At 42.9% G+C, this 23828-nt stretch overlaps 3 protein-coding genes across 3 annotated transcripts; all 3 read right to left on the bottom strand.

Moving 5' to 3' along the window:
• Positions 1 to 8189: 8189 nt before the first annotated feature.
• LOC306966199 (tripartite motif-containing protein 16-like) lies at positions 8190 to 10489 on the bottom strand. The gene has a single exon (XM_079560872.1). It carries the CDS (start codon positions 10379 to 10381, stop codon positions 8786 to 8788), a length of 1596 nt encoding a protein of 531 aa, XP_079416998.1. The 5' UTR covers positions 10382 to 10489; the 3' UTR covers positions 8190 to 8785.
• A 2404-nt stretch (positions 10490 to 12893) lies between these two features.
• Positions 12894 to 19265, bottom strand: LOC306966814 (uncharacterized protein). Its single transcript, XM_079561630.1, has 3 exons — positions 17666 to 19265; positions 16427 to 16514; positions 12894 to 14851 (listed from the first exon to the last, which is right to left on the bottom strand). The coding sequence occupies exons 1-3, from the start codon at positions 19240 to 19242 to the stop codon at positions 13229 to 13231; spliced, it is 3288 nt and encodes a 1095-aa protein (XP_079417756.1). The 5' UTR covers positions 19243 to 19265; the 3' UTR covers positions 12894 to 13228.
• Positions 19266 to 22102: 2837 nt separating this feature from the next.
• Positions 22103 to 23703, bottom strand: LOC306966198 (E3 ubiquitin-protein ligase TRIM16-like; the record flags this gene model as incomplete). The annotated part of the gene is made up of 1 exon (XM_079560871.1): positions 22103 to 23703. The coding sequence occupies exon 1, from the start codon at positions 23696 to 23698 to the stop codon at positions 22103 to 22105; it is 1596 nt and encodes a 531-aa protein (XP_079416997.1). The 5' UTR covers positions 23699 to 23703.
• Between the last annotated feature and the right edge of the window lie 125 nt (positions 23704 to 23828).

Below are 23828 nucleotides of genomic sequence, written 5' to 3'. Positions count from 1 at the left end.
AGAGAACCGCCCTGCTCTGAGCTGATCAGGAAGTTCCCTCTACAAAGTGACTCAGCTTTGGTTCAGAGCCAACAGTGTTTTACTGTGGAGAGCAGAGGTTCACAGTCGCCTGATAATGTGTTTGTTTAAGAGGGTTTTAGTCTCAATCTGCACTGATGTTTATAAATTGTTCATCATTGTGCTCAGGTGGAATCTTTCATATTGTATGTTAAATAAATTCTTGACGAGGCAGTTTTGTGTAATAACAGGCTCAGGCTGAAATAAAGAACTGAACTTGGAGCGAATAAAACGTGCCACCTGACTCACCTGTTTAAAGAGTTCAGCCAGAACAACTTTTTAGTTTACGATCCCTGTACCTACAGTTTTTATGTTCTTAATTATAAACACGTGGTTATTCATTATTCTGCCGTTGCTGATCACCAGTGTTGATTTCATTATGAATAAAGTTAGATTTGATAAACTAGAAAAATCACCTTCAAACATTTTACAAAAGACTTGAGCAAAACCAGTAGATTCTATCTGTAGGAGCTATTTGTCAGTTTTTTGATTTAAAGCTAAAATGTCACTTTTTGTTTATTAGTTGCACATCAGTATGTTTTCTTTTTTGTTATGTAGTTTTTAATATGCTAAGTTAAGTCTAATTTGCTTACTTTTTGTTTTATTTTACTTGGTTAGTCTTTTATTGCGCACCTAGGGGATATAGGGGAGTAGCGCACATTGTCCAACACGCACCTGGGTGGGCTAATGGTTTTTTACCAGTCACGTCGGAGAGGCAGCAAGTAGGCCTTACATGAAATCTTGCTGTTTGCCGTCCAAATCTGGAAAATAAACCCTCTTTTTGAAACTTTAAGTTTGTTTGGACATTGCTCTCTTTTGAATGCTGCGTAAACCAAAAACCCAGGGTGCGTCTGAAGTGTTTATTTGAAGTTTTCTTATGTCGCAGTTTAAGTTTAAGTTTTGTTGACAAATACTCACTATATAAGTAAAAAACCTGCCCGTGGACCTAAAGGAGGATTCATCGGATCAAGATCTAAAGGATTACAATGGATTAATGCGCGGATGGCATCGTAAAGATTGTTTAATCCAACGCCTTTTGTTCTGTGGAGTCTTCAGCGGGAAAGTTGCCTCGCCCACAACAAACTAACAAATGCTCTGCTCTTCAAAGACAATGGTACGTAAAATGATTGCTAATGCTGTAAAGGAAAACGGCCAAACGATTGGAGTTTGATGATAGCGATCAATAAAAGATACACATTTGTCGACGAGGAATCAAAGGTTGGATTAATGCTGCAGTACCTTTACGCACCACCAGATGAACCGCACCAAGCTGACGCATACAACTTTGGAATGAAAGATTGAATTTGTTGCTCTGAACTCTTGTGCATCTCTTGAAAATTGAGTCATAAAAGACCACCTTTAAAAGTGTTTTGTTGAAATGTCGGATGTCGCAAAAGCACAATCAAATGTTGAAAATGTACAAGCTTCACCCAAAAGGAGTCAGAAATTCACGTTTAAAGGATTGAGCTTGCAATTACAAACATGTCAAGAAAAACGGAATGCAAAGAACAAACAAGCCAAAAGGCTGATGGAGGATTTGAACATATTAATGGCTTCAAAGGACAATTCTAAAAATGTCGCTTCTCTTTTGGACGTGTTTATCCAACGTCACCAAGACGTAAAGGATGCGCACGATGCTTTCGTAAAATTGCCTTTACCTCCAGATGAACTTACAAGGCAAAACGAACACATTGCAAATAAAATGACTGTGTACTGTGAATTCACGGATCGTGTCAAAAGTTGGCTGCGTGATGTCGGTCATTCAAATGTGTCGCCAAACGCTGACGACGGTAAACCTGTTGATGATTTAAATCCAGAGGACAGTGCCTCGAATGTGTGCTGCACTAATAAGTCAAATGTTTCAAAGACGAGCTCTCAAGCATCGCATGTTTCTTCCATAATGTCAGCGCGCCTTAAAGCAGAAGTCGATAAAGCTGCACTGCTGGAGCGGGTTGCTGCTCTTAATAAAAAACATGAAATTGAAGCAGAGGAGGAAAAAATCCGGATTGAAAGTGAAAAACTTAAAAGGAAAAAGGAACAACTCGAACTTGAAACTCAACTTGCTGTTACAAACGCTAAGATTCATGTATTGGACATTAATTCATCTCAGTGTGGTTCAAAAGTTTCTCGTTACTCCAAGCGTTCTGATGGCATGAACTCTTACCTAAATAAAAGTTGTGCTACACCAACGTTAAATCCAAGTGCCCAAGTGTTTGTCCCGGAGCAAATGGAAACTGGTGCCAGTCATGTCACAACACTAGAACCACCTGTTGTTCGTCCCAAAGAAAAAATACATGACATGTCTCAAAATAAAAATGTTGCAGTCATAACTAAAGCTGTTCCGCCTGTCTCCTTTGAAAGTACCTATTTGCAACCATCTGTTGTTCGTCCCAAACAAAAGTCACCTGACATGCTGCAAAACAAAAATGTTCCAGTCATAACTCAAACTGCTCCGCCTGTATCAGTTGAAAGTGCTCATTTGCAATCACAAATAAATCAGTCCAGCATGATTGACATAATGCAAAAGCAAAATGACATCACTTCTATGTTGGTCCAGCAAAATATGAACTCTGTCCTGCCTTCTCGAACCATTCCAGTCTTTGATGGAGACCCACTTCAATATAAATCTTTCATCAGAGCGTTTGAGAATGGTGTGGAGATTAAAGTGTCCAGTTGGAGTGACTGTCTAAATTTTCTCGAACAGTACACCAGGGGGCAGCCGAGAGACCTGGTTCACAGTTGCCAGCATTTACCTGTTGAACAAGGTTATCAAAGAGCCAAAGATCTTCTTGCTGAGCATTTTGGGAATGAACATAAAATTGCACATGCATACATGGAAAAAATTGATAACTGGTCACCAATTAAAAGTGAAGATATACAAGCACTCCAGGCATTCTCTTTGTTTCTCAGAGGTTGTTCAAACTTAACGGAACACATCGCTTATATGAGAGAACTTGATTTACCTACAAATATGAGAAACATCATTTTAAAGCTTCCTTACAAATTGCGGGAACGATGGAGAACTGTGGCTTGTGAACTTCAGGAGAGAAATGGTCAAAGAGCATTATTCACTGATCTAGTCGCATTCATTGAAAAGCAAGTTAAAATTGCATCTGATCCACTCTTTGGCAACATCCAAGATCCACAGCACTCCACTCCCAAGAGCTCCAATAACAGCTACACAAAGCAAAGAAAAAAGGGAAGTTTTGCCACAAATGTAACGGAAGTAAACAAAAATGCAACAGGAAATAAAAACAAATTCTCTGCAAGTCAAAGCTGTTTGTATTGTTCAATGACAAATCATGTATTGGAAAAATGTTTTCATTTCAAAGAAAAGTCACACAAGGACAAAGTAAACTTTATTAAGGAAAAAGGAATTTGTTTTGGATGTCTCAAAGCTGGTCACACAAGCAAAGAATGCAGAAATCGAATGGACTGTGCTGTATGTCACCAAAGGCACCCCACTGTCATGCATATTGAACATGGCAATACAGTGTTCACTAAACACAGTCAACAACCAGCCAGCGCCTCAACTGCATCCACGCAAACCTGTGGCCACATTGGGGCCGGTGATGAAGATCATTCAGTGCTGTCTATTGTAGCTGTTCAAGTCAGGAGTAAAAAGTGCAGTTCACCTGTAAATACGTATGCATTTTTAGATCCTGGCAGCACTGGCACCTTTTGTACAGAAAGTCTTTCAAGAAAACTAAATGTGAAAGGCAAAAGAGCAAGTGTCCTGCTGCGAACAATGGGACACAAAAACATTGTGAATACAAACATAATATCTGGACTTGAAGTTGCAGCGCTTGATAATGATGATTATATTGAGCTGCCAGATGTCATGACACAAAAGACTATGCCTGTTTCCAAATGTAATGTTCCACATCAAGAGGACATACAAAAGTGGCCATATTTGAAAAGTATAAAGCTCCACGACATTGATGCTGAAGTTGGATTACTTATTGGCACTGATGCAGCCAAAGTAATGGAGCCGTGGGAGCTGATCAACAGCCAGGACGAAGGGCCCTATGCTGTTCGGACCCGAGTTGGATGGGTCATTAATGGTCCACTTCGTGGTGAGAGCAAGAGTAAGATTGGCTGCTCTGTTGTCACTGCAAACAGAATCTCTGTAGAACATCTGGAAAACATGCTAATTCAACAATATAATCATGACTTCAATGAGAAAACATCTCAAGAACAAATGGAAATGTCCAGAGAAGACATCAAGTTTATGAACATTATGAAAAATACAGTATCCTTAATTGATGGACATTATTGCATAGACCTACCGTTCAAAGTGGAAAATCCCACAGTGCCACTGAATCGCTGTGTGGCAGAACAACGTCTACAGAGTCTAAAAAGAAAGTTTGATAAAAACAGCTCCTTTAAAGCGGATTACGTCGCATTTCTAGAGGACATGATACAGAATGAATATGCAGAATTGGTTCCTGAGGACCAGCTGATGGACAGTGTTGAAAATGTATGGTTTATTCCACACCATGGTGTTTATCACCCAAGGAAAAACAAGCTGAGAGTTGTTTTTGATTGCCCTGCAATGTACAAGGGGACGTCACTCAACTGTCAGTTATTGCAAGGTCCTGACTTAACCAACTCTGTTGTTGGAGTCCTTTTGCGTTTTAGACAGGAGCCCATAGCAATAATGGCTGACATACAAGCTATGTACCACCAAGTTCATGTCCCAGAGAAGCACAGAAACTTCCTCCGCTTCCTCTGGTGGCCTAAAGGTGACACCACACATACTCCTAAAGAATATCGCATGAAAGTGCATCTTTTTGGGGCTGTGTCCTCACCAAGCTGTGCAAATTATGCTCTAAGAAGAACAGCCGAAGACAATGCTCCTCATTTCTCATTTGAAGTGGTAAAAACAATCAAATCTAATTTTTATGTGGATGATTGTCTTAAGTCTCTGCCTACAGAAGAAGAAGCATTAAAGATGGTGCATGATTTGACAGCTCTCTGCAGTAAAGGTGGATTTACACTGTCAAAGTGGCTCAGCAACAGCCGTGCAGTCCATTTAGAAGTCGCATACACTCTGGATGCTGATTCTTGCATCAATGCAATAAGAAGATTTGTTTGCAGACGTGGCCCAGTCTCCTCCATCAGATCAGACAACGGCACAAATTTTGTGGGAGCCAATAGAGAGCTCAAAGAAAGCCTTGTTGCATTAAATCAGGAAAAAATTCAAGGCGCTATGGCCAGGGATGGCATTACATGGCACTTTAACACTCCTTCAGCTTCACATCAAGGTGGCGTCTGGGAGCGCCTGATTCGTTCAGTCAGGAATATTCTCACCTCTGTCCTCAAGCTGCAGATTGTGGATGATGAGTGCCTCCAAACTGTGCTTTGTGAAGCTGAGGCCATCTTAAATGACAGACCTCTCACACCAGTCTCTAATGATCCAGATGATTTTGAAGCCCTCACGCCAAATCATATCTTAACACTAAAGGGCAAACCCGTCATGCCTCCTGGACTTTTTGAAAAACAGGATTTATACCTGAGGAAAAGGTGGAGACAGGTACAATATATGGCTGAAATATTCTGGAAAAGATGGATCGAAGAATACTTGCCCATCATGCAAGAGAGACAGAAGTGGATAAGGCCGAGAAGAAATATCTGTCCTGGAGACATAGTGCTGCTTGCAGACGCCACTGCCCCCAGAGGACGTTGGCAGATGGGGAGAGTCTTGGCCGTTAACATGGATGCTCGTGGCCTGGTCCGTTCTGTGCAGCTGAAGACTAAAACCAGTGTACTGGACCGGCCTGTGACCAAGCTCTGCCTGCTGCTGGAAGCTGCTATGGACTAAAACTCTATCTGTCTCACCTCCCACTGCTCTATCTTGCTTTCTATCCTGTCACTAATGTATATTTTTGCAGTCAGAAGAAAAAGAAAAAAAACTTAAGGATAATGCATCTCACATAATATATGACTGACATGGCCGTTAGAATAGCTCCTTTTGATTAATGAACCAGTAATTGTGATTGAATGCACAATTAGGGGCCGGAGTGTAGGAGCTATTTGTCAGTTTTTTGATTTAAAGCTAAAATGTCACTTTTTATTTATTAGTTGCACATCAGTATGTTTTCTTTTTTGTTATGTAGTTTTTAATATGCTAAGTTAAGTCTAATTTGCTTACTTTTTGTTTTATTTTACTTGGTTAGTCTTTTATTGCGCACCTAGGGGATATAGGGGAGTAGCGCACATTGTCCAACACGCACCTGGGTGGGCTAATGGTTTTTTACCAGTCACGTCGGAGAGGCAGCAAGTAGGCCTTACATGAAATCTTGCTGTTTGCCGTCCAAATCTGGAAAATAAACCCTCTTTTTGAAACTTTAAGTTTGTTTGGACATTGCTCTCTTTTGAATGCTGCGTAAACCAAAAACCCAGGGTGCGTCTGAAGTGTTTATTTGAAGTTTTCTTATGTCGCAGTTTAAGTTTAAGTTTTGTTGACAAATACTCACTATACTATCATTTGTTTGTTTTGCACTGTACGAACAAACGTACCTTATAACAGAGAGTAAACAAAAGTACTTCCTAAAACACAGGTCTGTCATATTTCCTGAGCTCATTATCTTTGAACAGTTCATTAAACTGTGATAATGTGACAATAACCAGACAGAGAATGAAAACATGATTAAGAACAAGCTATTTATTTCAGTTTTCATTTCTGTTACAAAGACAGACTTCTCTAAGAGCCCAGGCCGCCCTCTGTCTCCTGTTGCATAGGTTTAGTTTCTCTATCAATAAAATCGCGAAGAAATGATCAAAATCAAATGCGATGGATCTACAGTAGCCCACAAGGGACAAACCAATGGATAGTATGGAAGTATGGAAAGTGTATGAATGAAACTGTGAATAGTCTTGTGTAGAAAAGTGCTCTTTAAGACTAAAGCGTTTGTTTAAGCTCTGGTAAAGCTGGAATCTATACAGAAAAGTGCACAGTAAAGCTCTGAATATACAAAATCACAATTTCCACAGCACGGCCTGTACACGGTATTTAACTTTGTGCTATTTTGGCAAACTGCAGTTCTTTCAAAGAGATATTTCTGACACATTTCTTATTTCTATATATTGCAAATGTTTCATCATTTTATATTTTCTTTGAAGAATAAGGCATTTAAAACTACATTGCCAATAATTGTTGCAACCAAAGCTCACATATCCAGGCTGGGAAATGGATCTCTGCAAAACAAATCTTCAAACTCTTGTACAGAACAAGACTGGAACGTTTGGCGTCTGTAGCGGCAACTTCAGCTGGAAATGTTGTCGCCGCAAACAGAGAAAAATGCATTTGAAGTTACAATTTCTAATATAAATCTGTCAATATAAAAATCAGGGCCATAATAAAGTTTCCTATTATGAGGATTTCACAATTTCTCTGGTTCCTGGTGAAATTTTACACAATAAGGCAGAAAAATGGCCTAAAATGTTTAATATCTGAGTGTTTCCTGCAGTGTCTCCTCTTAGGTCGGATCACTGACCTGTTTGCTGAAGGACTTGGGTGTCCAGGTTGTTTTTGTGGCCGTCCTCTGCCTCTCGTCAGTTCTCTGCCTCTCCTCCAGGTGGCGCCTGACACACAACATTAGGTTAGTTACAGACTCACAGAGGCTGTTTTACTGTAATATTCTGCAGTAACTATTGCACCTCGGCCCTATACTTAATAAGTCTCTCTTGCATATTTCCTGTTTGGCCTGAATAAAGTGCAGTTATAATATTGCACTTTGCCCTACCTGGCTTTAAAGTGCGATTTCATAACCTTCCTTTATAATGCACCTTACTATTGCTCGCCTGGTCGCTTATGAACGACTGTATTTCTATTCATAGACAAAGGGGGCGCTGTTGTGTGTGTGGAAGTCGGCCTGAGTTTAAGCCAAACAGTTTTCTGATTGTGTGAGACTGTGGATTGTGGATTTGTGTCATTATTACCTCCTGCCTGATTGTGGAACTTAAAAGTAGAAGCTGGACCAAATTAAACACACCGTATCCTGATGTTGAATAGTTCTGATACTTGTGGACGGTTTGTCTCCATTTTCTCTCCCTCTGATGAAAGTCTGAACAAAATGTCGGCAGTAAAAAAATCCCTTCCACCAACTTTTATTGAGCCAAACCCCGTGTTTACAGCAAACCACGTGTGAATACAAAGTTCAAAGTTCACATCGACGAAACATGGACGACATTAGAGCGATAAGAACATTCATTTATACCACATCATCTAGAAATGTCTTCTATTAAGGCACAATATATTTACACTGTTCACTTCCACACATTATGTCATTATTATGTTACATTACTTCAACCATTAGAGTTTCAAACACAATAACCTGAGATAGAACATTTATAATAAAGATTGAAATATTTAAATATAAAAGATCTGTTCTCTTCAGGCATCCTCAAGGTCAGTGTTTCCCAAACTGTGGGTCATGTCCTGAAAAATGACTCCTGGAAAATTAACTGAAGCCGGTTTTAGTCGCAGTTTAGAAATGAAAAAGACATTGTACAAAAGAAATTCCCTCATTAAGTTACAGAGAATTTAGAAAATAGAATTTTACTGTTTCCAGATACTTCAGAGGGAAAGACATTATTTCAAAATGACATGAGAATAAGATGCTTTTTCTTAACGCCCCTGAAATAGACATTTTAAATTAGTCACATTTAAGATATACAAAATAAAACTAGTGTGTAGGATATCATTGTCTGGAACTTTACAGTTTTACTTCAGTTTAAGAAAATGTGCAGATCCAAAACCAACACTGACTCCAGCGTGTAGAGGCCGAGTGAACTTTGTCTCGACTCTGTGCAGGAGCTTCATGGTTTGGTCCTGAACGCTGTAAAAGGACAGAGCCCCTGCGCTGTGGTCCAGGTAAACCCCGATTCTGGACCCGACCGGACCTGAGAGCTTCAACTGGACTTTGTTATAAAAAAATGAGTAACCAGAGTCACGACAGCGTAAGGCCCAGGATTTATCATTTTGTCCAAACACACAGTTTCTCTCAGTGTCTTTATAAGCAGCTGCTACGTAAACAAACCCACTCCTCTCCAGCTCCCAGTAACAGCGTCCCGTCAGCTCCTCACCACTCAGGACCTGAAGGACACTGAATCTGTCTGGGTGATCTGGATAACCATGTGATATACACAAATTACATGTAACTCTTCTGTTTCCATCAGACAGAGACAGACGTTTATCTGCTGTGTTCTGGTCCAGAGTGATGTCCCGTGCGTATCTGAGGAAGTCCTCTCTGGTGATGGGCTCAGTGAGGGACAGTTTAAACTCCATGAGGAGCTGCAGTTTGTCCCTGAGCTCAGACATGGCTCTCGTCACGTCCTCAAAGTCCAGTCTTGGTTCGGTCTGAATCCTGAACTCTGTCTCCTCGGTGTGTGTGGACAGAGGGGGACAGCGCAGTATAAACTGGTTGTGGTCCGCTGTGAGGGACAGTGTGTCCAGCTCAGAGATGCTCCTCTTCAGCCCAGTAACGTCCTGCTGCAGTTGGTCCTGAAGCTCTTGGACTCGACTCAGGTGGATCTCCTGCTCTGACCGGATCTGCTGCTCCACTTCAGAGCGTCTCTTCTCCAGGAGGAGGACCATCTCTCTGAAGCTGTCTCCACTGCGCTGCACCGCTGTCTGGGCAGAGCGGCTGATGTCCTGGGCCTCCTGCTGGAGCCTCTTTAGCTCTGTCTCTTTGTGCTGGAGGCTCTGGAGCAGTCGGGTCCTTCGATTGGGCAGCTGTGCCTGTCTCTGGGCCCTCTCTGCGGCTGTGGACACCGTGTTGTGGCCTTTGTGTTGGTCCATGCAGCAGACCACACACAGGAGCTGCTGGTCTGTGTGGCAGAACATCTTCTTCAGCTCGTTGTGCTCAGAGCACAGGTTCTCCTGGAGTGTGTGGGAGGGCGCCACCAGCTGGTGTCTCTGAAGCGCTGCAGAGTCATGATGAGGCTGTAGGTGGCGCTCACAGTAAGAGGCCACACACTGCAGACAGGAGCGGAGCGCCTTCAGCTTCTTTCCTGTGCAAACGTCACAGCTCACATCTTCAGGAGCAGCGTAGTCAGCAGGGGGCGCTGTGAGCCCGCTCCTCTTCAGCTCCTCCACTAAACCTGCCAACATGATGCTTTTGACTGGGACAGGCCTGGGGCTGAAGCTCTGCCTGCACTGAGGGCAGCTGTACAGACGCTTCTCTGTCTCCTCTCGGTCCCAGTGGCTGTGGATGCAGAGGCTGCAGTAGCTGTGTCCACAGGGAATAGTGACCGGCTCCTTCAGTTCATCCAAACACACGGAACAGCTCAGAGCCGAGTCCAGAGAGCTCTGCGCCATTTCTGCGTCTGAGAGAAGAGACTGACTTCACTTCCTCAAAACAGAAACTTACAGAGAGAGAGAGGGAGGGAGAGAACCGCCCTGCTCTGAGCTGATCAGGAAGTTCACTCTACAAAGTGACTCAGCTTTGGTTCAGAGCCAACAGTGTTTTACTGTGGAGAGCAGAGGTTCACAGTCGCCTGATAATGTGTTTGTTCAAGAGGGTTTTTAGTCTCAATCTGCACTGAGATTTAAAAATTGTTCATCATTGTGCTCAGGTGGAATCTTTCATATTGTATGTTAAATAAATTCTTGACGAGGCAGTTTTGTGTAATAACAGGCTCAGGCTGAAGCAAAGAACTGAACTTGGAGTGAATAAAACGTGCCACCTGACTCACCTGTTTAAAGAGTTCAGCCAGAACAACTTTTTAGTTTACGATCCCTGTACCTACAGTTTTCCATTTTTTATGTTCTTAATTATAAACACGTGGTTATTCATTATTCTGCCGCTGCTGATCACCAGTGTTGATTTCATTATAAATAAAGTTAAATTTGATAAACTAGAATAATCACCTTCAAACATTTTATAAAAGACTTGAGCAAAACCAGTAGATTCTATCATTTGTTTGTTTTGCACTGTACGAACAAACGTACCTTATAACAGAGAGTAAACAAAAGTACTTCCTAAAACACAGGTCAGTCATATTTCCTGAGGTCATTATCTTTGAACAGTTCATTAAACTGTGATAATGTGACAATAACCAGACAGAGAATGAAAACATGATTAAGAACAAGCTATTTATTTCAGTTTTCATTTCTGTTACAAAGACAGACTTCTCTAAGAGCCCAGGCCGCCCTCTGTCTCCTGTTGCATAGGTTTCGTTTCTCTATCAATGAAATCGCGAAGAAATGATCAAAATCAAGTGCGATGGATCTACAGTAGCCCACAAGGGACAAACCAATCAATAGTATGGAAGTATGGAAAGTGTATGAATGAAACTGTGAATAGTCTTGTGTAGAAAAGTGCTCTTTAAGACGAATGTGTTTGTTTAAGCTCTGGTAAAGCTGGAATCTATACAGAAAAGTGCACAGTAAAGCTCTGAATATACAAAATCACAATTTCCACAGCACGGCCTGTACACGGTATTTAACTTTGTGCTATTTTGGCAAACTGCAGCTCTTTCTAAGAGATATTTCCGACATATTTCCATACTTCTATATATTGCAAATGTTTCATCGTTTAATATTTTCATATAAGAATAAGGCATTTAAAGCTTAAAACTACAAAAAATTGCCAATAATTGTTGCAACCAAAGCTCACAAATCCAGGCTGGGAAATGGATCTCTGCAAAACAAATCTTCAAACTCTTGTATAGAACAAGACTGGAACGTTTGGCGTCTGTAGCGGCAACTTAAGCTGGAAATGTTGTCGCCGCAAACAGAGAAAAATGCATTTGAAGTTACAATTTCTAACATGAATAAATATAAAAATCAGGGCCATAATAAAGTTTCCTATTATGAGGATTTCACAATTTCTCTGGTTCCTGGTGAAATTTTACACAATAAGACAGAAAAATGGCCTAAAATGTTTAATATCTGAGTGTTTCCTGCAGTGTCTCCTCTTAGGTCGGATCACTGACCTGTTTGTTGAAGGACTTGGGTGTCCAGGTTGTTTTTGTGGCCGTCCTCTGCCTCCCGTCACTTCTCTGCCTCTCCTCCAGGTGGCGCCTGACACACAGCATTAGGTTAGTTACAGACTCACAGAGGCTGTTTTACTGTAATATTCTGCACTAACTATTGCACCTCGGCCCTATACTTAATAAGTCTCTCTTGCACATGTCCTGTTTTCGGCCTGAATAAAGTGCAGTTATAATATTGCACTTTGCCCTACCTGGCCTTAAAGTGCCATTTCATAACCTTCCTTTATAATGCACCTTACTATTGCTCGCCTGGTCGCTTATGAACGACTGTATTTCTATTCATAGACAAAGGGGGCGCTGTTGTGTGTGTGGAAGTCGGCCTGAGTTTAAGCCAAACAGTTTTTTGATTGTGTGAGACTGTGGATTGTGGATTTGTGTCATTATTACCTCCTGCCTGATTGTGGAACTCAAATGTAGAAGCTGGACCAAATTAAACACACCTTATCTTAATGTTGAATAGTTCTGATACTTGTGGACGGTTTGTCTCCATTTTCTCTCCCTCTGATGAACGTCTGAACAAAATGTCGGCAAAAAAAATCCATTCCACAAACTTTTATTGAGCCAAACCCCGTGTTTACAGCAAACCACGTGTGAATACAAAGTTCAAAGTTCACATCGCCGAAACATGGACGACATTAGAGCGATAAGAACATTCATTTATACCACATCATCCAGAAATGTCTTCTATTAAGGCACAATATATTTACACTGTTCACTTCCACACATTATTTCATTATGATATTACATTACTTCAACCATTAGAGTTTCAAACACAATAACCTGAGATAGAACATTTACAATAAAGATAGAAACATTTACATATAAAAGATCTGTTCTCTTCAGGCGTCCTCAAGGTCAGTGTTTCCCAAACTGTGGGTCATGTCCTGAAAAATGACTCCTGGAAAATTAACTGAAGCCAGTTTTAGTGGCAGTTTAGAAATGAAAAAGACATTGTAAAATAGAAATTCCCTCATTAAGTTACAGAGAATTTAGAAAATATCATTTTACTGTTTCCAGATACTTCAGAGGGAAAGACATTATTTCAAAATGACATGAGAATAAGATGCTTTTCTTAACGCCCCTGAAATAGACATTTTAAATTAGTCACATTTAAGATATACAAAATAAAACTACTCTGTAGGTTATCATTGTCTGGAACTTTACAGTTTTATTTCAGTTTAAGAAAATGTGCAGTGGATCCAAAACCAAAACAGACTCCAGCGTGTAGAGGCCGAGTGAACTCTGTCTCGACTCTGTGCAGGAGCTTCATGGTTTGGTCCTGAACGCTGTAAAAGGACAGAGCCCCTGCGCTGTGGTCCAGGTAAACCCCGATTCTGGACCCGACCGGACCTGAGAGATTCAACTGGTCTTTGTTATAATAAAATGAGTAACCAGAGTTATGACAACATAAAGCCCAGGATTTATCATTGTCTCCAAAATAAAGGTTTCTCTCAGTGTCTTTGTAAGCAGCTGCTACATAAACCACCCCGCTCCACTCCAGCTCCCAGTAACAGCGTCCCGTCAGCTCCTCACCACTCAGGACCTGAGGGACACTGAATCTGTCTGGGTGATCTGGATAACCATGTGATATAAACGAACTAGCAACTCTTCTGTTTCCATCAGACAGAGACAGACATGTGTTTGCTGTGTTCTGGTCCAGAGTGATGTCCCGTGCGTATCTGAGGAAGTCCTCTCTGGTGATGGGCTCAGTGAGGGACAGTTTAAACTCCATCAGGAGCTGCAGTTTGTCCCTGAGCTCAGACACGGCTCTGGTCACGTCCTCAAAGTCCACTCTTGGTTCGGTCTGAATCCTGGACTCTGTCTCCTCGGTGTGTGTGGACAGAGGGGGACAGCGCAGTATAAACTGGTTGTGGTCCGCTGTGAGGGACAGTGTGTCCAGCTCAGAGATGCTCCTCTTCAGCTCAGTAACGTCCTGCTGCAGTTGGTCCTGAAGCTCTTGGACTCGACTCAGGTGGGTCTCCTGCTCGGACCGGATCTGCTGCTCCACTTCAGAGCGTCTCTTCTCCAGGAGGAGGACCATCTCTCTGAAGCTGTCCCCACTGCGCTGCACTGCTGTCTGGGCAGAGCGGCTGATGTCCTGGGCCTCCTGCTGGAGCCTCTTTAGCTCTGTCTCTTTGTGCTGGAGGCTCTGGAGCAGTCGGGTCCTTCGATTAGGCAGCTGTGCCTGTCTCTGGGCCCTCTCTGCGGCTGTGGACACCGTGTCGTGGCCTTTGTGTTGGTCCATGCAGCAGACCACACACAGGAGCTGCTGGTCTGTGCGGCAGAACATCTTCTTCACCTCGTTGTGCTCAGAGCACAGGTTCTCCTGGAGTGTTTGGGAGGGCGCCACCAGCTGGTGTCTCTGAAACGCTGCAGATTCATGATGAGGCTGTAGGTGGCGCTCACAGTAAGAGGCCACACACTGCAGGCAGGAGCGGAGCGCCTTCAGCTTCCTCCCTGTGCAAACGTCACAGCTCACATCTTCAGGAGCAGCGTAGTCAGCAGGGGACGCTGTGAGCCGGCTCTTCTTCAGCTCCTCCACTAAACCTGCCAACATGATGTTTTTGCCTGGGACAGGCCTGGGGCTGAAGCTCTGCCTGCACTGAGGGCAGCTGTACAGACGCTTCTCTGTCTCCTCTCGGTCCCAGTGGCTGTGGATGCAGAGGCTGCAGTAGCTGTGTCCACAGGGAATAGTGACCGGCTCCTTCAGTTCATCCAAACACACGGAACAGCTCAGAGCCGAGTCCAGAGAGCTCTGCGCCATTTCTGCGTCTGAGAGAAGAGACTGACTTCACTTCCTCAAAACAGAAACTTACAGAGAGAGAGAGGGAGGGAGAGAACCGCCCTGCTCTGAGCTGATCAGGAAGTTCACTCTACAAAGTGACTCAGCTTTGGTTCAGAGCCAACAGTGTTTTACTGTGGAGAGCAGAGGTTCACAGTCGCCTGATAATGTGTTTGTTCAAGAGGGTTTTAGTCTCAATCTGCACTGAGATTTATAAATTATTCATCATTATGCTCAGGTGGAATCTTTCATATTGTATGTTTAATATGTTCTTGACAGGCAGTTTTGTGTAATAACAGGCTCAGGCTGAAGCAAAGAACTGGAGCAAATAAATCGTGCCACATGACTCACCTGTTTAAACAGTTCAGCGAGAAAAAAAATTTAGTTTACGATACTTGTACCTACAGTTTTTCATTGCTTAAGTTCTTAATTATAAACACATGGTTATTAATTATTCTCCCGTTGCTGATCACCAGTGTTGATTTCATTATAAATAAAGTTAAATTTGATAAACTAGAATAATCACCTTCAAACATTTTATAAAAGACTTGAGCAAAACCAGTAGATTCTATCATTTGTTTGTTTTGCACTGTACGAACAAACGTACCTTATAACAGAGAGTAAACAAAAGTACTTCCTAAAACACAGGTCTGTCATATTTCCTGAGCTCATTATCTTTGAACAGTTCATTAAACTGTGATAATGTGACAATAACCAGACAGAGAATGAAAACATGATTAAGAACAAGCTATTTATTTCAGTTTTCATTTCTGTTACAAAGACAGACTTCTCGAAGAGCCCAGGCCGCCCTCTGTCTCCTGTTGCATAGGTTTAGTTTCTCTATCAATGAAATCGCGAAGAAATGATCAAAATCGAATGCGATGGATCTACAGTAGCCCACAAGGGACAAACCAATCAATAGTATGGAAGTATGGAAAGTGTATGAATGAAACTGTGAATAGTCTTGTGTAGAAAAGTGCTCTTTAAGACTAATGCGTTTGTTTAAGCTCTGGTAAAGCTGGAATCTATACAGAAAAGTGCACAGTAAAGCTCTGAATATACAAAATCACATTTTCCACAGCACAGCCTGTACACGGTATTTAACTTTGTGCTATTTTGGCAAACTGCAGTTCTTTCAAAGAGATATTTCTGACACATTTCTTATTTCTATATATTGCAAATGTTTCATCATTTAATATTTTCTTAGAAGAATAAGGCATTTAAAACTACATTGCCAATAATTGTTGCAACCAAAGCTCACATATCCAGGCTGGGAAATGGATCTCTGCAAAACAAATCTTCAAACTCTTGTATAGAACAAGACTGGACCGTTTGGCGTCTGTAGCGGCAACTTCAGCTGGAAATGTTGTCGCCGCAAACAGAGAAAAATGCATTTGAAGTTACAATTTCTAACATAAATCTGTCAATATAAAAATCAGGGCCATAATAAAGTTTCCTATTATGAGGATTTCGCAATTTCTCTGGTTCCTGGTGAAATTTTAAACAACAAGACAGAAAAATGGCCCAAAATGTTTAATATCTGAGTGTTTCCTGCAGTGTCTCCTCTTAGGTCGGATCACTGACCTGTTTGTTGAAGGACTTGGGTGTCCAGGTTGTTCTTGTGGCCGTCCTCTGCCTCTCGTCACTTCTCTGCCTCTCCTCCAGGTGGCGCCTGACACACAACATTAGGTTAGTTACAGACTCACAGGGGCTGTTTTACTGTAATATTCTGCAGTAACTATTGCACCTCGGCCCTATACTTAATAAGTCTCTCTTGCACATTTCCTGCTTGGCCTGAATAAAGTGCTGTTATAACATTGCACTTTGTCCTACCTGGCCTTAAAGTGCGATTTCATAACCTTCCTTTATAATGCACCTTACTATTGCTCGCCTGGTCGCTTATGAACTATTGTGTTTCTACAAAGGGGGCGCTGTTGTGTGTGTGGAAGTCGGCCTGAGTTTAAGCCAAACCGTTTTTTGATTGTGTGAGACTGTGGATTGTGGATTTGTGTCATTATTACCTCCTGCCTGATTGTGGAACTCAAATGTAGAAGCTGGACCAAATTAAACACACCTTATCCTGATGTTGAATAGTTCTGATACTTGTGGACGGTTTGTCTCCATTTTCTCTCCCTCTGATGAACGTCTGAACAAAATGTCGCCAGTAAAAAAATCCCTTCCACAAACTTTTATTGAGCCAAACCCCGTGTTTACAGCAAACCACGTGTGAATACAAAGTTCAAAGTTCACAACAACGAAACATGGACGACATTAGAGCGATGAGAACATTCATTTATACCACATCATCCAGAAATGTCTTCTATTAAGGCACAATATATTTACACTGTTCACTTCCACACATTATTTCATTATTATATTACATTACTTCAACCATTAGAGTTTCAAACACAATAACCTGAGATAGAACATTTATAATAAAGAGAGAAACATTTACATATAAAAGATCTGTTCTCTTCAGGCGTCCTCAAGGTCAGTGTTTCCCAAACTGTGGGTCATGTCCTGAAAAATGACTCCTGGAAAATTAACTGAAGCCGGTTTTAGTGGCAGTTTAGAAATGAAAAAGACATTGTACAAAAGAAATTCCCTCATTAAGTTACAGAGAATTTAGAAAATAGAATTTTACTGTTTCCAGATACTTCAGAGGGAAAGACATTATTTCAAAATGACATGAGAATAAGATGCTTTTTCTTAACGGCCCTGAAATAGACATTTTAAATTAGTCACATTTATGATATACAAAATAAAACTAGTGTGTAGGTTATCATTGTCTAGAACGTTACAGTTTTATTTCAGTTTAAGAAATGTGCAGTGGATCCAGAACAAACACAGACTCCAGCGTGTAGAGGCCGAGTGAACTTTGTCTGGACTCTGTGCAGGAGCTTCATGGTTTGGTCCTGAACGCTGTAAAAGGACAGAGCCCCTGCGCTGTGGTCCAGGTGAACCCCGATTCTGGACCCGACCGGACACGAGAGATTCAACTTGACTTTGTTATAATAAAATGAGTAACCAGAGTCACGACAGATTAAGGCCCAGGATTTATCATTGTGTCCAAATACACAGTTTCTCTCAGTGTCTTTGTAAGCAGCTGCTACGTAAACCGCCCCGCTCCACTCCAGCTCCCAGTAACAGCGTCCCGTCAGCTCCTCACCACTCAGGACCTGAAGGAAACTGAATCTGTCTGGGTGATCTGGATAACCATGTGATTTAAACACATAAACAACTCGTCTGTTTCCATCAGACAGAGACAGATATGTGTGTGCTGTGTTCTGGTCCAGAGTGATGTCCCGTGCGTATCTGAGGAAGTCCTCTCTGGTGATGGGCTCAGTGAGGGACAGTTTACACTCCATGAGGAGCTGCAGTTTGTCCCTGAGCTCAGACACGGCTCTGGTCACGTCCTCAAAGTCCAGTCTTGGTCCGGTCTGAATCCTGGACTCTGTCTCCTTGGTGTGTGTGGACAGAGGGGGACAGCGCAGTATAAACTGGTTGTGGTCCGCTGTGAGGGACAGTGTGTCCAGCTCAGAGATGCTCCTCTTCAGCCCAGTAACGTCCTGCTGCAGTTGGTCCTGAAGCTCTTGGACTCGACTCAGGTGGGTCTCCTGCTCGGACCGGATCTGCTGCTCCACTTCAGAGCGTCTCTTCTCCAGGAGGAGGACCATCTCTCTGAAGCTGTCCCCACTGCGCTGCACTGCTGTCTGGGCAGAGCGGCTGATGTCCTGGGCCTCCTGCTGGAGCCTCTTTAGCTCTGTCTCTTTGTGCTGGAGGCTCTGGAGCAGTCGGGTCCTTCGATTGGGCAGCTGTGCCTGTCTCTGGGCCCTCTCTGCGGCTGTGGACACCGTGTCGTGGCCTTTGTGTTGGTCCATGCAGCAGACCACACACAGGAGCTGCTGGTCTGTGCGGCAGAACATCTTCTTCACCTCGTTGTGCTCAGAGCACAGGTTCTCCTGGAGTGTTTGGGAGGGCGCCACCAGCTGGTGTCTCTGAAACGCTGCAGATTCATGATGAGGCTGTAGGTGGCGCTCACAGTAAGAGGCCACACACTGCAGGCAGGAGCGGAGCGCCTTCAGCTTCCTCCCTGTGCAAACGTCACAGCTCACATCTTCAGGAGCAGCGTAGTCAGCAGGGGACGCTGTGAGCCGGCTCTTCTTCAGCTCCTCCACTAAACCTGCCAACATGATGTTTTTGCCTGGGACAGGCCTGGGGCTGAAGCTCTGCCTGCACTGAGGGCAGCTGTACAGACGCTTCTCTGTCTCCTCTCGGTCCCAGTGGCTGTGGATGCAGAGGCTGCAGTAGCTGTGTCCACAGGGAATAGTGACCGGCTCCTTCAGTTCATCCAAACACACGGAACAGCTCAGAGCCGAGTCCAGAGAGCTCTGCGCCATTTCTGCGTCTGAGAGAAGAGACTGACTTCACTTCCTCAAACAGAAAGTTACAGAGAGAGAGAGAGAGAGAGGGAGGGAGAGGGAGGGAGAGAACCGCCCTGCTCTGAGCTGATCAGGAAGTTCACTCTACAAAGTGACTCAGCTGTGGTTCAGAGCCAACAGTGTTTTACTGTGGAGAGCAGAGGTTCACAGTCGCCTGATAATGTGTTTGTTCAAGAGGGTTTTAGTCTCAATCTGCACTGAGATTTATAAATTGTTCATCATTATGCTCAGGTGGAATCTTTCATATTGTATGTTAAATAAATTCTTGACGAGGCAGTTTTGTGTAATAACAGGCTCAGGCTGAAGCAAAGAACTGAACTTGGAGCGAATAAAACGTGCCACCTGACTCACCTGTTTAAAGAGTTCGGCCAGAACAACTTTTTAGTTTATGATCCCTGTACCTACAGTTTTCATTTTTTATGTTCTTAATTATAAACTCGTGGTTATTCATTATTCTGCCGTTGCTGATCACCAGTGTTGATTTCATTATGAATAAAGTTAAATTTGATAAACTAGAATAATCACCTTCAAACAATTTACAAAAGACTTGAGCAAAACCAGTAGATTCTATCATTTGTTTGTTTTGCACTGTACGAACAAACGTACCTTATAACAGAGAGTAAACAAAAGTACTTCCTAAAACACAGGTCTGTCATATTTCCTGAGCTCATTTTCTTTGAACAGTTCATTAAACTGTGATAATGTGACAATAACCAGACAGAGAATGAAAACATGATTAAGAACAAGCTATTTATTTCAGTTTTCATTTCTGTTACAAAGACAGACTTCTCTAAGAGCCCAGGCCGCCCTCTGTCTCCTGTTGCATAGGTTTAGTCTCTCTATCAATGAAATCGCAAAGAAATGATCAAAATCAAATGCGATGGATCTACAGTAGCCCACAAGGGACAAACCAATCAATAGTATGGAAGTATGGAAAGTGTATGAATGAAACTGTAAATAGTCTTGTGTAGAAAAGTGCTCTTTAAGACTAATGCGTTTGTTTAAGCTCTGGTAAAGCTGGAATCTATACAGAAAAGTGCACAGTAAAGCTCTGAATATACAAAATCACAATTTCCACAGCACGGCCTGTACTTGGTATTTAACTTTGTGCTATTTTGTCAAACTGCAGTTCTTTCAGAGATATTTCCTACATATTTCCTGTCTCTATATATTGCAAATGTTTCATCATTTCATATTTTCATATAAGAATAAGGCATTTAAAGCTTAAAACTACAAAAAATTTCCAATAATTGTTGCAACCAAAGCTCACAAATCCAGGCTTGGAAATGGATCTCTGCAAAACAAATCTTCAAACTCTTGTATAGAACAAGACTGGAACGTTTGGCGTCTGTAGCGGCAACTTCAGCTGGAAATGTTGTCGCTGCAAACAGAGAAAAATGCATTTGAAGTTACAATTTCTGACATAAATCTGTAAATATAAAAATCAAGGCCATAATAAAGTTTCCTGTTATGAGGATTTCACAATTTCTCTGGTTCCTGGTGAAATTTTACACAATAAGACAGAAAAATGGCCCCACATGTTTAATATCTGAGTGTTTCCTGCAGTGTCTCCTCTTAGGTCGGATCACTGACCTGTTTGTTGAAGGACTTGGGTGTCCAGGTTGTTTTTGTGGGCGTCCTCTGCCTCTCGTCACTTCTCTGCCTCTCCTCCAGGTGGCGCCTGACACACAACATTAGGTTAGTTACAGACTCACAGAGGCTCTTTTACTGTAATATTCTGCAGTAACTATTACACCTCGGCCATATACTTAATAAGTCTCTCTTGCACATTTCCTGTTCGGCCTGAATAAAGTGCAGTTATAATATTGCACTTTGCCCTACCTGGCCTTAAAGTGCGATTTCATAACCTTCCTTTATAATGCACCTTACTATTGCTCACCTGGTCGCTTATGAACAACTGTGTTTCTATTCATAGACAAAGGGGGCGCTGTTGTGTGTGGAAGTCGGCCTGAGTTTAAGCCAAACAGTTTTTTGATTGTGTGAGACTGTGGATTGTGGATTTGTGTCATTATTACCTCCTGCCTGATTGTGGAACTCAAATGTAGAAGCTGGACCAAATTAAACACACCTTATCCTAATGTTGAATAGTTCTGATACTTGGGGACGGTTTGTCTCCATTTTCTCTCCCTCTGATGAACGTCTGAACAAAATGTCGGCAAAAAAAAATCCCTTCCACAAACTTTTATTGAGCCAAACCCCGTGTTTACAGCAAACCACGTGTGAATACCAAGTTCAAAGTTCACAACGACGAAACATGACCGACATTAGAGCGATGAGAACATTCATTTATACCACATCATCCAGAAATGTCTTCTATTAAGGCACAATATATTTACACTGTTCACTTCCACACATTATTTCATTTTTATATTACATTACTTCAACCATTAGAGTTTCAAACACAATAACCTGAGATAGAACATTTATAATAAAGATAGAAACATTTACATATAAAAGATCTGTTCTCTTCAGGCGTCCTCAAGGTCAGTGTTTCCCAAACTGTGGGTCATGTCCTGAAAAATGACTCCTGGAAAATGAACTGAAGCCAGTTTTAGTGGCAGTTTAGAAATGAAAAAGACATTGTAAAAAAGAAATTCCCTCATTAAGTACAGAGAATTTAGAAAGTATAATTTTACTGTTTTCAGATACTTCAGAGGGAAAGACATTATTTCAAAATGACATGAGAATAAGATGCTTTTTCTTAACGGCCCTAAAAAAGACATTTTAAACTAGTCAAATTTAAGATATACAAAATAAAACTAGTGTGTAGGTTATCATTGTCTGGAACTTTACAGTTTTATTTCAGTTTAAGAAAATGTGCAGATGCAGAATTAAGATAAACAGAGACTCCAGCGTGTAGAGGCCGAGTGAACTTTGTCTCGACTCTGTGCAGGAGCTTCATGGTTTGGTCCTGAACGCTGTAAAAGGACAGAGCCCCTGCGCTGTGGTCCAGGTGAACCCCGATTCTGGACCCGACAGGACCTGAGAGATTCAACCCGACTTTGTTATAATAAAATGAGTAACCAGAGTCCTCACAGAGTAAGGCCCAGGATTTATCATTTTGTCCAAATAAACAGTTTATCTCAGTGTCTTTGTAAGCAGCTGCTACGTAAACAAACCCGCTCCACTCCAGCTCCCAGTAACAGCGTCCCGTCAGCTCCGCACCACTCAGGACCTGAAGGACACTGAATCTGTCTGGGTGATTTGGATAACCCTGTTTAGACACACATGTAACTCTTCTGTTTCCATCAGACAGAGACAGACGTTTATCTGCTGTGTTCTGGTCCAGAGTGATGTCCCGTGTGTATCTGAGGAAGTCCTCTCTGGTGATGGGCTCAGTGAGGGACAGTTTAAACTCCATGAGGAGCTGCAGTTTGTCCCTGAGCTCAGACACGACTCTGGTCACGTCCTCAAAGTCCAGTCTTGGTCCGGTCTGAATCCTGGACTCTGTCTCCTCGGTGTGTGTGGACAGAGGGGGACAGCGCAGTATAAACTGGTTGTGGTCCACTGTGAGGGACAGTGTGTCCAGCTCAGAGATGCTCCTCTTCAGCTCAGTAACGTCCTGCTGCAGTTGGTCCTGAAGCTCTTGGACTCGACTCAGGTGGGTCTCCTGATCGGACCGGATCTGCTGCTCCACTTCAGAGCGTCTTTTCTCCAGGAGGAGGACCATCTCTCTGAAGCTGTCCCCACTGCGCTGCACTGCTGTCTGGGCAGAGCGGCTGATGTCCTGGGCCTCCTGCTGGAGCCTCTTTAGCTCTGTCTCTTTGTGCTGGAGGCTCTGGAGCAGTCGGGTCCTTCGATTGGGCAGCTGTGCCTGTCTCTGGGCCCTCTCTGCGGCTGTGGACACCGTGTCGTGGCCTTTGTGTTGGTCCATGCAGCAGACCACACACAGGAGCTGCTGGTCTGTGCGGCAGAACATCTTCTTCACCTCGTTGTGCTCAGAGCACAGGTTCTCCTGGAGTGTGTGGGAGGGCGCCACCAGCTGGTGTCTCTGAAGCGCTGCAGAGTCACGATGAGGCTGTAGGTGGCGCTCACAGTAAGAGGCCACACACTGCAGACAGGAGCGGAGCGCCTTCAGCTTCCTCCCTGTGCAAACGTCACAGCTCACATCTTCAGGAGCAGCGTAGTCAGCAGGGGGCGCTGTGAGCCGGCTCCTCTTCAGCTCCTCCACTAAACCTGCCAACATGATGTTTTTGACTGGGACAGGCCTGGGGCTGAAGCTCTGCCTGCACTGAGGGCAGCTGTACAGACGCTTCTCTGTCTCCTCTCGGTCCCAGTGGCTGTGGATGCAGAGGCTGCAGTAGCTGTGTCCACAGGGAATAGTGACCGGCTCCTTCAGTTCATCCAAACACACGGAACAGCTCAGAGCCGAGTCCAGAGAGCTCTGCGCCATTTCTGTGTCTGAGAGAAGAGACTGACTTCACTTCCTCAAAACAGAAACTTACAGAGAGAGAGAGAGAGGGAGGGAGAGAACCGCCCTGCTCTGAGCTGATCAGGAAGTTCACTCTACAAAGTGACTCAGC

Source organism: Gobius niger (assembly GCF_951799975.1).
Source record: "Gobius niger genome assembly, chromosome: 8".
In the NCBI taxonomy this organism is placed as follows: Eukaryota; Metazoa; Chordata; class Actinopteri; order Gobiiformes; family Gobiidae; genus Gobius; species Gobius niger.
This window is presented reverse-complemented; position numbering and strand designations above follow the sequence as displayed.